Source organism: Artemia sp. Qi Xiang Cuo, chromosome 18 (genome assembly GCF_049724085.1).
Source record: "Artemia sp. Qi Xiang Cuo chromosome 18, ASM4972408v1, whole genome shotgun sequence".
NCBI lineage: Eukaryota > Metazoa > Arthropoda > Branchiopoda > Anostraca > Artemiidae > Artemia > Artemia sp. Qi Xiang Cuo.
Genome location: NC_142811.1, coordinates 56,818,124 through 56,832,577, shown reverse-complemented (window position 1 = coordinate 56,832,577; position 14,454 = coordinate 56,818,124). Strand labels below are relative to the sequence as shown.

The window sequence follows — 14,454 nt, the reverse complement described above, 5'->3', positions numbered from 1 at the left end:
AAAAAGGGGAAGTACCTAACGATTTTAGGAAAACCTTAATTAAGCCACTTTATAAGAAAGGTGATAAAAGTGAATGTGGTAATTATCGAAGCATTAGTCTGGTCTGTAGGTAGTAAATTACCTAGTAATACGATACTTTTTAGACTGAGAGATGCCGCAGACAAAGTTTTAAGAGAAGAACAGTGCGGTTTTAGAAAAGGTAGAGGAAGTGTAGACCAAATTTTTGCTCTCAGTCTGGTGATTGAGAAATTCCCGTGTTTTCAAACATCTTTGGTCCTGATTTTTGTAGATGATGAGCAAGCGTGTATTCTGTCGATAGAAGAGTTCTAATAAAGGTTTTGTCCTTGTATGGTATACCACATAAATGCATTAAAGTGATTAGTGCTATGTACGAGAATAACACTGCTATGGTTAAGGTAGGAAGTGAGGTTAGCAGCTGGTTTTGTATTAAATCAGGAGTTAAGCAGGGTTGTGTTCTATCCCCCATTAAATGGATTATTTTGATGGACTTTGTTTTAAGGAGCACTGGAAAGGCAATGGGAGACCACGGAATCAAATGGGGAGGAAAAAGTCTCCTGGACTTTGATTATGCTGACGATTTAAGCATCCTAGATGAAAGTGTGAGCAAAATGAATTAGAGCTTTTAGAGGTTTTACGAGTTCAGGGTGCTAGAATTGGTTTGAAAATTAATGTTAAGAAGACTAAGTCACTAAGGCTAGGAATAAGTGAAGATGAAAAGGTGACGTTGGGTAATGAAAAGATTGATCAGATGGACAGCTCCACTTACCTTGGTAGTATTATTAGTAAAGATGGTGGGAACAGGGAAGATGTTAAAAGTAGAATAGCCAGGGCTCAGGGTGTTTTTTCAAAGTAAAAAAAAGTCTGGAGGAATGGGAAGATAAGTCTACTAACCAAGATTAGAATATTAGAAGCTACAGTGATGACAGTGTTCAAATATGGCTCTGAAGCATGGACGCTCCGAAGAGCGGATGAAGATTTGCTAGATATTTTTCAGAGAAATACGAAAAATGTGGTTCAATACCGCTCTCTAGGGCTATAATGAAAGAAAGGTTGAGGTGGCTAGGGCACGTTGTCCGGATGAAGGATGACAGATTGCCGAAGGTTGTTCTTAACGGCCAACCGTCTAGGGCTAAACGGAAAGCAGGTCGTCCCCGTCTGGGGTGGGATGACGTCATAAAGAAAGATTTAAAGGAAATGGGAACTTCGTGGGCGGGTGTAAAAAGGGAGGCTTTGAATAGATTGGGGTGGAGGAGGAGCGTGCGTAACTGTGTTGGCCTCAGGCGGCTTGGTGCTGCGGTGAGTTGCTAGTAGTATAAGATAAAAATAAAATACCCCTCGGCTTATAATGTACAGCGATTCAAAAATTATAAAAATTGTTGGTTAAAATTCTTAGAATAAGGGAACAAATTTATTATGAGAATTCATTTAAAAAAAAAAATCTGATTCACCTCGGACTCCATGGAATTTAATCAAGGAAAAAATTGGAAATCAAACAGTTCGTGGTAAGTAACGAACTGTAAGGAGCGACCCGGCTCAATACTAACCGAAACTCTAAAAAACAGAATTTTGAAACCAATAGATACATCAAAAGAATCAGATTTTTGTGTTGATTTCAAATATGTAAGTTTCATCAAGTTTAGTCATGCCCTTCAAAAGTTACGCGCCTGAGAAAATTTGCCTGATTTTCGAAAAAAGAAGGAAACAACCCATAAAAGATATAGTACCTTAATGAAAATCACACCATCGGATTCAGCGTATCAGAGAACCCTACTTTAGAGGCTTCAAGCTCCATTCTAGAAAAATGTGGAATTTTGTATTTTTTTGCCAGAAGAATGGATGCGTGTTTATTTGTTTTTTTTTTTTTTTTTTTTTTTTTTCCAGGGGTGATCGTATCGACCCAGTGGTCCTATAATATCGCAAGAGGACTTATTCGAACGGAAATCAAAAGTTCTAGTGCTCTTTTTAAGTGACCAAAAAAATTAGAGGGCAACTAGGTCCCCTCCCACGCTCATTTTTTCCCGAAGTCACCCAATCAAAATTTTGAGATAGCCATTTTGTTCAGCATGGTCGAAAACATAATAAATATGTCTTTTAGGATGACTTAATTCCCCACAATCCCCGGGGAAATGGCTGAAAGTTATGAACTTTACCCAATGTTTACATATAGTTTTGGTTATTGGGAAGTATACAGACGTTTTCAGGAGGGATTTCTTCTGGTAGTGGGGGGGGGTTGGGGGTTACGTGGGAGGATCTTTCCATGGGGGAAGGGACATTGCTATGAACGGGGCGCCGGATTTCCCAGCATTATTTAAAAAAACGATCAGAAATTAAATATAAAAAAACAAGTTTTTCAACTGAAAGTAAGGAGCAATATCAAAACTTAAAACGAACAGAAATTATTACGTATGTGATCTTGTTTCGCCCCCTAGTCAATACCTCGCTCTTTACGCCAAATATTCTTTAGTACTTTCATAAGAGCTATTTTTTCTAATTAACGGCCTTTGTGATTAAGTGGTCACTTTTAAGGAATTGTAACAAAATTCGAACTTTAGCGTAAAGAGCGAGGTATCGAATGGGGGGTGAACCCCCTAATATACGTATAAAAGAAAACGAACGAAGAACTTCGTTACGTATTCTTAAGTTACGTATATTTATTACTAATAAAAACGTTCGTAAATAAAATTAAACAAGTTTCGAAAAAGCCATTTAACCAAATAAAAGTAAAATTAATGCGCAAATTTTGTTTTAATTATTCATGTACGGTGAGCCAAAATCAAAACCTGCATTAATTTAAAAACGTTCAAAAATTAAATAAAAAAATACAAGTTTTTTAACTGAAAGTAAGGAACGACGTTAAAACTTATAACGAACAGAAATTATTCCGTATATGAAATGGGCTGTCCCCTCCTCAGCGCCTCGCTCTTTACGCTAAAGTTAGTCTCTTTCTCACAAATATTTTTTAAAACAATAAAAAAAACGTTAGTGTAAAGAGTGAGGCGTTGAGGAGCGGACAGTCCCTTTCATAAGCTGAATAATTTCTGTTCGTTTTAAGTTTTAATATCGCTCATTATTTTCAGTTAAAAAAACTTGTTTATTTTTATTAATACTAAGACACCACACCCTGAATTGATCATAAATGAAAATGGTGTTGAATTGAAGGGGAAGGATGTTGTTGCAGGTTATTTTTGTAATTATTTTTCTCATATTCATACTATTGTTGAACTGAATTCCCCTGAATCTCCTTTTTAATAATATAAAGAATATCTCCCGCCATCTGAAAATTCTAGTATGTTCCTGGCCCCTGTTACTTTCGGTGAGTTCCAGAAAGTAATTATGAATTTAAAAAGTGGCAATTCCCTAGGTCTAGATTAGCTCTCCACAAATTTTCTGAAACAACTTGCTTCTGTAATCCATGTTCCGCTGCTTCACATTTTAGATGCATCTATATCATCAGGGATCTTTCCAGAAGTGTGGAAATCTGCACGAGTTATTCCAATTCATAAGAAAGGTCATAACACAGATATAAGCAACTATCGCCCAATAGCTATTCTTTCCCCAATATGTAAGGTTCTAGAAAAAATTATTCAAAAAAGAATTGTTTTGTAGTTTGATAAAAGGAATTTATTAATAAAAATAAGTTTGGATTCAGGTTGGGTCAATCTACTGAACAAGCTACTGCTGCGCTAATTTTAGAGATTAATGATTCACTAAATGATGATAATCATGTGTCTACTCTTTTCTATGATATAAAAAAGGCATTTGATACGCTAAACCAAGAAATGTTGGTGGAGAAAATTTATAACACAGGTATTAGAGGTAAAGGCCTAGATCTAAAATCTTAGATAAAATCTTACCTGCATGGTCGAAAAATTCAGGTAGAAATAAATGGGAACCTGTCAAGCCATATTGTTATTGGAGTCCCCCAGGGATCAATATTAGGACCATTACTATTTTTGATTTATATAAATGACCTTCCGAGGTGTTTGCCTCAAGATAGTAGCTTAGCACTAATTATTGCAGATAATATGGCGGTGACAGTAAAAACTAAAACCCCATCTTTGTTGGTGGAGAAAATGGTGATAGCAATCAAATTTTTGAACAAATGGTTTGCATGTAACTACCTAGCTCCGAATTTTTCTAAAACTGAATTCATGATTTTTGGGCGGTCACAGCGGACAGTAAATAAAATTACCATAGAAGAGTTAATTGTAAATCAAAATAGGATAAAAAGAGTAAATTCATTTCGTTACCTTGGGATTATCCTCGATGAGCTTTTATCCTTCCGTAAAAATTCTGATTATTTGAGATTGAAACTTGCCCATAACCTAGGTTGTCTTCATAGATTGAAACATGTGTTTCCTTTTTCCATCCTTAAAATTTTATAATATTCTCTAATTGAATCATATCTAAATTATTGCCCTGTAATCTATCTCAACACATTTAGAGTCCATCTTCAACCTCTTCAGATAATTCAAAATAAGGCAATTAAAATTCTGGATACTTTTTTTCATCGCCGAATGAGACTTCGAAATCTCTCGGAAACAAAAACTGTATGTGTTTTTCTCAATATACTTAATCTTAAACAACTGAAAGACCTGCATACAGCAATGTGGTATTATAATAAATTATTTATATTATTTGTATATAATTGAGACTCCCATTTCTCCTGCCCATCACGTCTACTTGAAGAAGTATTGTATTACTCCAGTTAAATCAGAAAGAGTTAGATCTTCAATCAGATACCTGATTCCTCATATAGTTAATAAACGTAATTCAGTTGAAAGGTTTCCAAGTTTCAAGAGCAGATTTTCTTTGAAAGAACATATTTCAAAAATTGCTCTTTGTGTGGATGCTGGGATTGCTGAATAATAGATATTAGTATGATTTGTGATGTAATGTTCTCGCACTGGGGTGGCCTCCTCTGTTATCTCCTACCTTTTATGTTTTTTTGTTTTTGTTTCACATCCTATATTTATTATTTCGGAATTTTCTTATATTTGTTTATGGCCGACACATCAAGCCCTGCTCTCCGTCGGCCAGTTTCGAAATTTATTTGCCATGTGTTTTTGTCAATAAAAGATCTTGTCTTGTCTTGCAACAAAAAGGAGTAGAGCCACTCTCTCCTCCACCTCACCCAATAAACCGGTCAAAGACTATTGTATTGTTTTGCTTTAGTGACAACAAAACACATATATAATTCTTTTATAGTTTCAACATTAAAAACTCGAAAATTTCTCTTGGATAAAATTTGGAATTGCTAAGATTTTTAGGAATTATTTTTATTGAGTATTATGCATTCAGTTTATTTTTCATTATGTCTTTCCAGTCATCTTGATTATTCTGGTGATAGGATTTTTCTTTCGTCCATGTTTTGATAAATTAAATCATAATATTCAAAAATACATATAATTTTTAATAAAAAGCAAATGCCACAATAGCCTTAAGAAGTTAATGGCGGGGAGAGCAGTAGGCCCACTCTTGTTTGTAGTAGTTTCTTTCGTTTTAAGTTTGATCTTTGTATTCATTGTAATTTTTACTTATTCTAGGATTTATTTATCCACCTATGTTATTGTGTTAGCTTCATGCTTGTTGTGAATATTTGTTCTAATTTAAGTTTTTTTTTTTTTTGGTTTTGATCTATTCATTAATGCTAATTTGACCGTCAGTTGAGATTCAAATAAAAAGCAGATTGTCCCCAAATAGGATGGGGTCATAAGAAAGGATTCAAATGCAGTTGAAAGACAATGAGAAGGGGTAAAGAATAAAGTTCTGAATAGACTGGGGTGGGTGGAGATTATATAGTTCTGGGGCGGAAGAAGAGCATAGTCAGCTGCGTTGGCCTCAGGCTGTTTGGTGTTGTAACGAGGGTTGTACTCAGGAAGGTACCGGGTTTGAAGACGACTTCCCCCCCTCTAATATATTGGCTGACTCGTAAATTTGTCTTGAAAATTCATATTTAAAAAAAATATCATAGAAAGAAATAGGTAAAATTCCCTTAGGACAAAAATCAAAGATATGGCCCTGGCTTACAATAATGAATATAAAGTTCATTTTTAGATGGAGAGGATGAAAAAAAAATGAGAATCTTCATTCTTAAGACATATTTGTAGCCATAGTCTGCAATATATTCGATTCTACCATCCCAAATATTTTCTTTTAGCACAGTCCTACCTTATTTCTCTAATTTCAGTCCATTTTAAGACGATTTTTATTACAAATAAGTCATATCAACTAAAAATACATTCCGATCTGATATAAAACAACTAAGATAGAAAACTATGCAATAAACCAATACATACACACATAATCGTAAAAAAGACAAAAATTGGGACAAATATAATTAAATTACGATGATGGATTTCAACGAAGTGCCCGATGTTGAAGACCACTTTGTGTTGGTTGATTGACAGGCAGCTGAAATTGAAAGAAGAACGAAATTAAGCAAACTGTAAGACACAGGAGATAAGAAATACATTTCGAACAGACGATACCTCATTTATTCAGTAAATAGGTTAGTTTTTAAGTAACTTTTTGTAGTTGCTGTGATGAAGCAATTCTAGTGTTTTCTTTTTCAAGGTTTTCTCTTCATTTTTGCATAGTTTATTCTACCTCATGTGTTTCTTCTTTTTGCACTTAGGATGACTGAACTGGGCCAAATGAGCAGGTACGTACACAGAGTGGTGGCATTGAAAAAGCAGAAAGGGGGGGGGGGTGGTACTTTTGTTTTTTCGATTTGTAATAGAAATACCAAAAATGTAGTTTTCAATAAACACACCCGACGAGGGGCTTTTCAAAATCTAGGGGCCAGGGAATATAGAGGAAAAAAATTACCCCCACCTCCCAAAATGACAATCCTGCGTACGCCATTCTATTTTTTTTTTTGGGGGGGGGAGGTCAAAATCGGTGGTCAATAATAACAGAACCGTTTTTATTTCAAATTTTAATAAATTGCACAGAAACTGAAGAAAATGCAGGATTTCGGAAGGGGAGGCTCCCCAAGTCCTGCATACATAGCTGTTGCCGGTGTCTCGGTCAAATTATTGGTTTTAATTTCTGCCTTTCAAAGCCTGAAAAATATCCTCGTTTATTTGTTTCATGAGTTTTCTTGCATCACATCTAGCCAGCATGGTCTAAGAACTTATTTACAAGTTCATGGGGGTGGGGGAAAGCTGAGAGCCAAGATTATTCTTAATTATTTTCATTTGTCTTTTTATTAGTATATAATTTTGATTAGCCTTTAATCATAATCGTTCAATCTCTTATCCACGAATCTTTTTACTTAAAAATTTTTTTTCACGAAATTACAAGGCAAGGAGTGCCTTCCACGTCGAGTGACCATGATTGTAGAGTCCGTTGCAGCCTAGTAAATAACGAACTTTAGTCCATAGTAACCTTGTATACTATAGCCAAGTGACTAAAAAACTGCCAAGTGAGGAATAACTGTCATTTGAAGCTGATTCAGGGATAGTAACTACTAGGTCGACTAATCTTAATGGTAATTAATTAAAAAAACTTTTTCCACAAAATAAGTTTTTCAAAGAAAAGTAAAGAACTCCGTTAAACAAAAAATGAGCAAAAATCAAATCAAATAATCTACCAAGCGTGAAACTACCACGTATCAGCATCGATAAATAAATGAAACCCAAAAGGAACAGAAAGTACAATAATTAACTGAATCAAACTCAAAACGAGCAGACATTAACACAAGTTGGGCGCGAAACCCCTATGCCTTCCAAGGCCAGCAATTTGCACTTTACTGAAAAAACTTAAATGTTTATAATTTTGTAACCTTAATAAAACAAAAAATTTTTAAATTCTTACTGCTAAATTTCATTATATGTATATTAAACTGACAATGCACATTCGTTTGTATTTTTTCCGTAAAGCGTAAGTACCGTTCTAACCTTGGGGAGGCATAGGGGGTTTTGCGCCCCTATGAGTTGCTTTCCAATCACTTTGACTATTAAAAAGGGCACTAGCCATTTCCATTTCCAATCGAATGAGCCCTTTTTGAAGTTTCTACGACAACGCGTTATATAAAAACCTTATATGCCCCCTGGGCATAATTTACAACCCTTGCCCTGAGGACTGTGGGGGGGGGGGGGGGGGTTTCATCCTCAAAGACCTTATTTCCAGAACTTAAAACTACGTTGAATAAAATGGCTATCTCAAAGTTTTGATTAGATGTGTTTGGGGAAAAGGTGGGCGTGAGATGCGGGTTAGTTGCCCTCTAATCACTTATAACTATTAAAAAGGGCACTAGCCCTTTGAATTCTCAATCGAATGAGCCTTTTTTGAAGTTTCTACGACAACGGCTTTTATAAAAAACCGTATATGCCCCCAGGGCATGACTTGCAACCCTTGCCCTAAGGTCTGTGGGGGACTGTCCTAAAAAACATAATTACTATCTGGAAATCAACTACGCTGAACAAAATGGCTATCACAATGTATTGACTGGATGTGTTTCGGGAAATGGTGGGCGTGGAAGGGGTGTTAGTTGCCTTACAATCACTTTTGACTATTAAAAAGGTCACACGCCACTCAAATTTCCAATTGAATGAGCCCTTTTCGAAGTTTCTACGACAACTTCTTCGATACGAAGTGCCCTGCTTTAAAGAAAAAATTAATAAACAATACATTGTGCCAACATCGTTCTTATATGCCCCCCGGGCATAACTTAAAACCCTTTCCCTCAGGGTTGTGGGGGAGTGTCCTCCTCTTTACTTAGCCCCCGTTTCTTGTCTCGTTCTCGAGTGTTCCCGTTCTTTACTTAGGCAGCGCGATCATCGCGCTGCCTATGATTTATACAACAACTTTCTATATAAACCTTATATGCCCCGAGGGCATAACTTATAGCCCTTGCACTGAGGGCTCTGAGGGGTTTATCATCCTAAAAGACCTAATTTCCAGAACTTTCAATTACGTTGAACAAAATGGATATTACAAAATTTTGATTGGATGTGTTTGGGAAAATGGTGGGCGTGAGAGGGCGTTAGTCGCTATCCAATCAATTTCAGCTGTTAATAAGGGCATTAGGCCTTTCCATTTCCAATTAAATGAGCCCTTTTGAAGTTTCTACGACACCACGTTCAATAAGCACTTTATATGCCCCCATGGAAGAATTTTAAACCCCTACCCGGAATGCTGTGGGGGGAGGGGTTGTCATCCTTAAATACCTAAACTCGAAAAATTTACACTACGTTGAATAGAATACTTTTATAAAAATCTTGATTGTATGTGTTTGGGGAAAAGGTGGGCGTGAGAGGGGGGCTAGTTGCCCCGAAATACCTTTTGACTATTAAAAAGAGTGCTAGCCCTTTGAATTTTAAATCGAATGAGGTCTTTTTCAAGTTTCTACGACAAATATTTCAATAAAAAACCTTAAATGCCCCCAGGGCATAACTTATAATCCTTGCCCCGAGGGTTGTGGGGGAGTGTCCTCCTCAAAAATATATTTTCTATCTGGAAATGAACTACGTTGAACAAAATGGCTATCTCAAAATTTTTATTGGATGTGTTTGGAGGAGTGATTGACGTGGGGGGATGGCTAGTTGCCCTCCAATCACTTTCGACTATTAAAACGGGCACTAGCCCTTTGAATTTCCAATCTAATTATCTTTTTCTGAAGTTTCTACGACAATGTCTTCTTTAAAAACCTTATATGCCCCCAGGGCATAACTTGAAACCCTTGCCCTGAGGACTGTGGGGGAGTGTCCTCCTCAAAAAAATATTTTATATCTGGAAATCAACTACGCTGAACAAAATGACACTCTCAAAATTTTTATTGAATGTGCCTGGGGAAAGGATGGGCGGGGCGCGGGCTAGGGGCCCTCCGATCACTTTTGAAAATTAGAAAGGCACTGATTCTTCGTAGTTCCAATTACATGAGCTTTTTTTGAAGTTTCTATGGCAGCGCCTTCTATAAAGACCTTGTATGCCCCCAAGGTGTAACTTGCAACCATGGCCCTGAGGGCTGTGGGGGATTGTCCTCCTCAAAAACATAACCTCTATCTGGTTATCACCTGCGCTGAACAAAATGGCTATCTCAAAATTTTGATTGGATGTGTTTGGGGAATGATGGGCGTGGAGGGTGGGGCTAGTTGCCCTCCAATCACTTTCGACTATTAAAAAGGGCACTAGCCCTTTGAATTTCCAATCGAATGAGCCTTTTTTGAAGTCTACGACAACGCCTTCTATAAAAACCTTATATGCCCCTAGGGCATAACTTAAAACCCTTGCCCTGAGGGTTTTGGGGGAGTGTCCTCCTCAAAAGCATATTTTCTATCTGGAAATCAACTACGCTAAACCAAATTGCTATCTCAAAATTTTGATTGGATGTGTTTGGGGGAATGATGGGCATGGGGGGGGGGGGGCTATTTGCCCTCCAATCACTTTAGAATATTAAAAAGGGCACTAGTCCATTGAATTTCCAATCGAATGTGCCTGTTTTGAAGTTTCTACGACAACGCCTTCTATAAAATCTTATATGCCCCCAGGGCATAACTTAAAACCCTTGCCCTGATGGTTGTGGGGGATTGTCCTCCTCAAAAACATATTTTATATCTGGAAATCAACTACGCTGAATAAAATGGCTACCTTAAAATGTTGATGTGTTGGGGGGAATGATGGACGTGGGGGGAGGGGGCTAGTTGCCCTCCAATCACTTTCGACTATTAAAAAGGGCAGTAGAACTCTCAATTTCCAATCGAATGAGCCCTTTTGAATTTTCTACGACGACCCCTTCCATATGAAGTGCCCAGCTCTAGAGGAAAAAATAATAAATAGTACATTGTGCCAACATCGTTCTTATATGCCCTCAGGGCATAATTTAAAACCCTTGCTCCGAGGGTTGTGGGGGAGTGTCCTCCTCAAAAACATATTTTCTATCTGGAAATCAACTACGCTGAACAAAATGGCTATCACAAAGTTTTGATTGGATGTGTTTAGGGGAATGATGGGCGTGGGGGGGGGGGGGCTAGTTGTCCTCCAATCCCTTTCGACTATTAAAAATGGCACAAGCCACCCCAATTTCTAATCGACTGAGCCTTTTTCAAAGTTTCTACGACAACTCTTTCGATACGAAGTGCCCGGGTATGGAGAAAAAGAAACACATTGTGCCCACATCGTTCTTTACTTAGGCAGCGCTGGCGCGCTGCCTATGAAAGTTAATTGCTAAAACAAATTTACGAGAATTTACCTCTTGAGCTACAAGGAAAATTACTTTTTCGCATGGGAAGCGGGCATGTGTCTCCTTTTTTCACATGATGATAAGAAGCGGGGCTTCATGATATTTTTCTGTGTTTAATCGTCATTACTTGCGGTCTGGACGAGGAATGTCCTATTTAGGGTTGCAATTAAAAAAAAATCTTTTGAAGTTGAAACTGCTCCGGAAGATGAGAATTATTTTGGAAGAAGAATGAGAAAATATAATAGTCTCAAGATTTTCTTCTTCTTCTTGGTTGGATTGGTATGGAGACACGTTTGCATATCTTATGAGCAGAATTAAATTCGAAGCTCAATATTCTCTTTTTCTTCTTTTTGTTTGGATTAGTGTGGAGACGCTTTCAAATCATCTCATCACCGGAATCAAGGGTCCAAGTCTTGCAGGGTGTTGGTGGAGTTGAGTTTGAACTCTGGCTCCCAAATTACCAACTTGGTATTAATCCTACTGCACCACTATAGGAGGGTAAAAATTATCTTCTTCTTCTTTTTGTTTTGATTTTTACGGAGATGCTTTCAAATTATCTCATAACCGGAATTAAATTCTAGGAGGTACAATAACTGCAAATTCTATAGAAAGAATTTTATCAACTTTCTATTTGGATGCGACTTATTATGCCTCACTTCATTTTAATTTGACTCCGAATTAGAATCAGGGATTATTGATGACTATATAAACGCGGAGCCAAAATGTTTTAATGGGTGGCTAATTTCCAAAAAAATACAGTGACGTAGAAATGATATCAATAAGAAAAAAAATCATCATTAATTATGATCGCATCATGGAATACACCCAAAGTGACCTATTCCAAAATTTCCTTGTCTCTGATTGCATCTAGGTTTTACAATCAGAAAGAATATTTTTGATTGCCTACTTAATATCATGCCATTTTGTTCAGAAATCTGCTTTATGATTCACGCAGTGTTTACTCTGGAGTACACGTGATAGCTGTTAATAATCGCTTTACGGCTCATAAAGTTTCAGTCAACAGGTGACCAGATAAGAATTTGTTAATATTTTTAACAGAATACATCTAGGACGTGGGTGCCGTCAGAAGGAGGGGGGGGAGAATGCTCCAAAAACATCAAATACAACTAGGACACTTGGACACTTGGCACAACTAGGACACTTGTAACCAGTTTCCACCAACTTTGGTGACAATTGAAATGTTGTTACAGTAGACGTCCTCGAAAAGGGTTTTAGAACTACCTCCCTCAAAGATTTCAGATTGGTAGGGTACCTAGAAAGAGAAACGAAACTCAGAGAAGAGAGAAAGTAACAAAGTGAAAAATAAAATCAAAAAGGGTGAAAAAACGAGGATTTTGTCAGCCAGCGAACCATGAAGAAGACAAAATATAAGCAAATATATCGACAAGGACCTCCACCAAGTCGTCCTCAGTGCAAAACAAAAACAAAAAAGACAAGAAAAAAAAACGAGAATCTAACCTTTCGAAGTTTACTGTACAAATACAGAATAGACACTGAATAAAAAACCGGGCCGGAATCAATGAAAATGAAATTTACCAAGATGATTGTGTAAGGATCTTTCGTCTTGCATTAATTTTGGATGGTCTACAAGGTCGGTTTTCATTATACATTCAAATATGTTCTTTTAATTTTTTTCGGGCTTAAATATTGATTTAGTCCTTCAAGATTAATATGTAGTAAATTGTGCTTAATGAAATATCTCCAGTATCTCTATTTATTGCTAAAATTTTGTTCATATATTTTTTTTATTTCTATAACCTCCTTAAAAGTTTGTGTTACGTCATTAACAGTTGATATTAAAGTTGCCTCGTCAAACAGAACTAGAGGGGTCGGGTTTACGAAAATATGCGAAGCCAATGCCGAATCAAAGTTGTCATTGTTATTTTTTAATCTCAGGGACTTGTCTATTGAAATTTTGTGCTCATGCAAACGTTCACCTAGTTGTTGATGGGTTCTACCAATGTAAAATTTTCCCCAAGAACACGGGATTCTGTAGACACCACTACCCAGTACAGGGTCTGTTTTATCCTTTCCTGAGTTAAAAAAATGTTCAACCTTTTGTTCGGCTCAGAAAGAAACAGAGAGATTATGTTTATTTAAAATTTTTCTAAGTCTATCGCCAAGTTTTGGGATGTATGGTAAAACGATGAAAGTTTTTTTCTCAATTTCAGGTGTAACTGAATTAAGGGGGACAAGCTCCCTATTTTGTTCTTTTATCTTTTTTAATCGTCTATCTAATATATTTTCAATGAGTTTGATTGGGTAACCATTGCAAAAAAGAATATCTTTGACATAATTTAGTTCAGAAGTTATATGATTACGTGAAAAAATTTTTAAAACTCTGTCGACTAAAGAGATTATTACCCCTCTTTTTACAGAAGAAGGGTGATGGGAAGAGAAATGTAGATATCGATCATTATGAGTCGGCTTTCTATATATATAAAATTCAAGACCAGGATTCAAGACCAAGCTAAAAGACCAAGACCAAAATTCAAGACCAAGCTAAAACAATACTAAACAAGGTAAACCCATCACTGGTACCTATACCTTGGACGTAAGAATTGTTGTTTGTTTTGTTTGGGCAGCAGCATATATTCATTAATTTTAGCTGCTTTTTCAAGTAGTTTAATGAGTGAGAAATTCCATTTTCATCGGGAACTAGGCGATTTTTACAATGCAGCATCAACAGCTCATTAACTTCTTAATTTATAATATACTACGTCCCGATGCTCGTTTCATTGGGGGGGGGGGCGATCTTTGTAAATTTTACCTAATCACAACCTGATTTATGCCGAATTTTCTGCAGAAATCAAGAATTTTGCTAAATTTCGGCCAATTTTGCAAAATTTATGCCGAAATTTTCACCTTCAGCAAAAATTTTACCGAATGCCAAAAAATTTGGAGGAGGGGACGGCGCGCCCCTCCCCGTACCTCCTAGGGACCCCCCTGACTACAGACAGGGGCGATGTGTTTGGGCGATTTCCTTGGACCTTTGCTTCCATACCACCAGCAAAGTTTTCCTCTTGGTTTCTTTCAAACAGTGTTTCCACTTCCTCTCTGGAATACCAAAAAAGTTTTCCTTAGGAAATACGTTGATGGTTCTTCAGATTCAGCAGAAAATTTCGACAGCTTTTCTGAATAACTTCTGAGACCACTCTGGCTAAGCATGACAAGATGAGAAAAAGTAATGCGCAAAGAAGAAATAACGACGATAGTTCCAGCCA

General features: G+C 36.9%; 1 protein-coding gene across 1 annotated transcript in view; it reads right to left on the bottom strand.

Annotated features, from left to right (window-relative positions):
* Positions 1–6,211: 6,211 nt before the first annotated feature.
* The window catches only part of LOC148941686 (lysosomal dipeptide transporter MFSD1-like), a 167,856-nt gene continuing 159,613 nt past the window's right edge, over positions 6,212–14,454 (bottom strand). Inside the window, exon 13 of the mRNA XM_089104223.1 lies at positions 6,212–6,435. Within this exon, the coding sequence (XP_088960349.1) occupies positions 6,382–6,435 (54 nt within the window). The 3' untranslated portion in view covers positions 6,212–6,381. The remainder of the gene's footprint in view (positions 6,436–14,454) is intronic.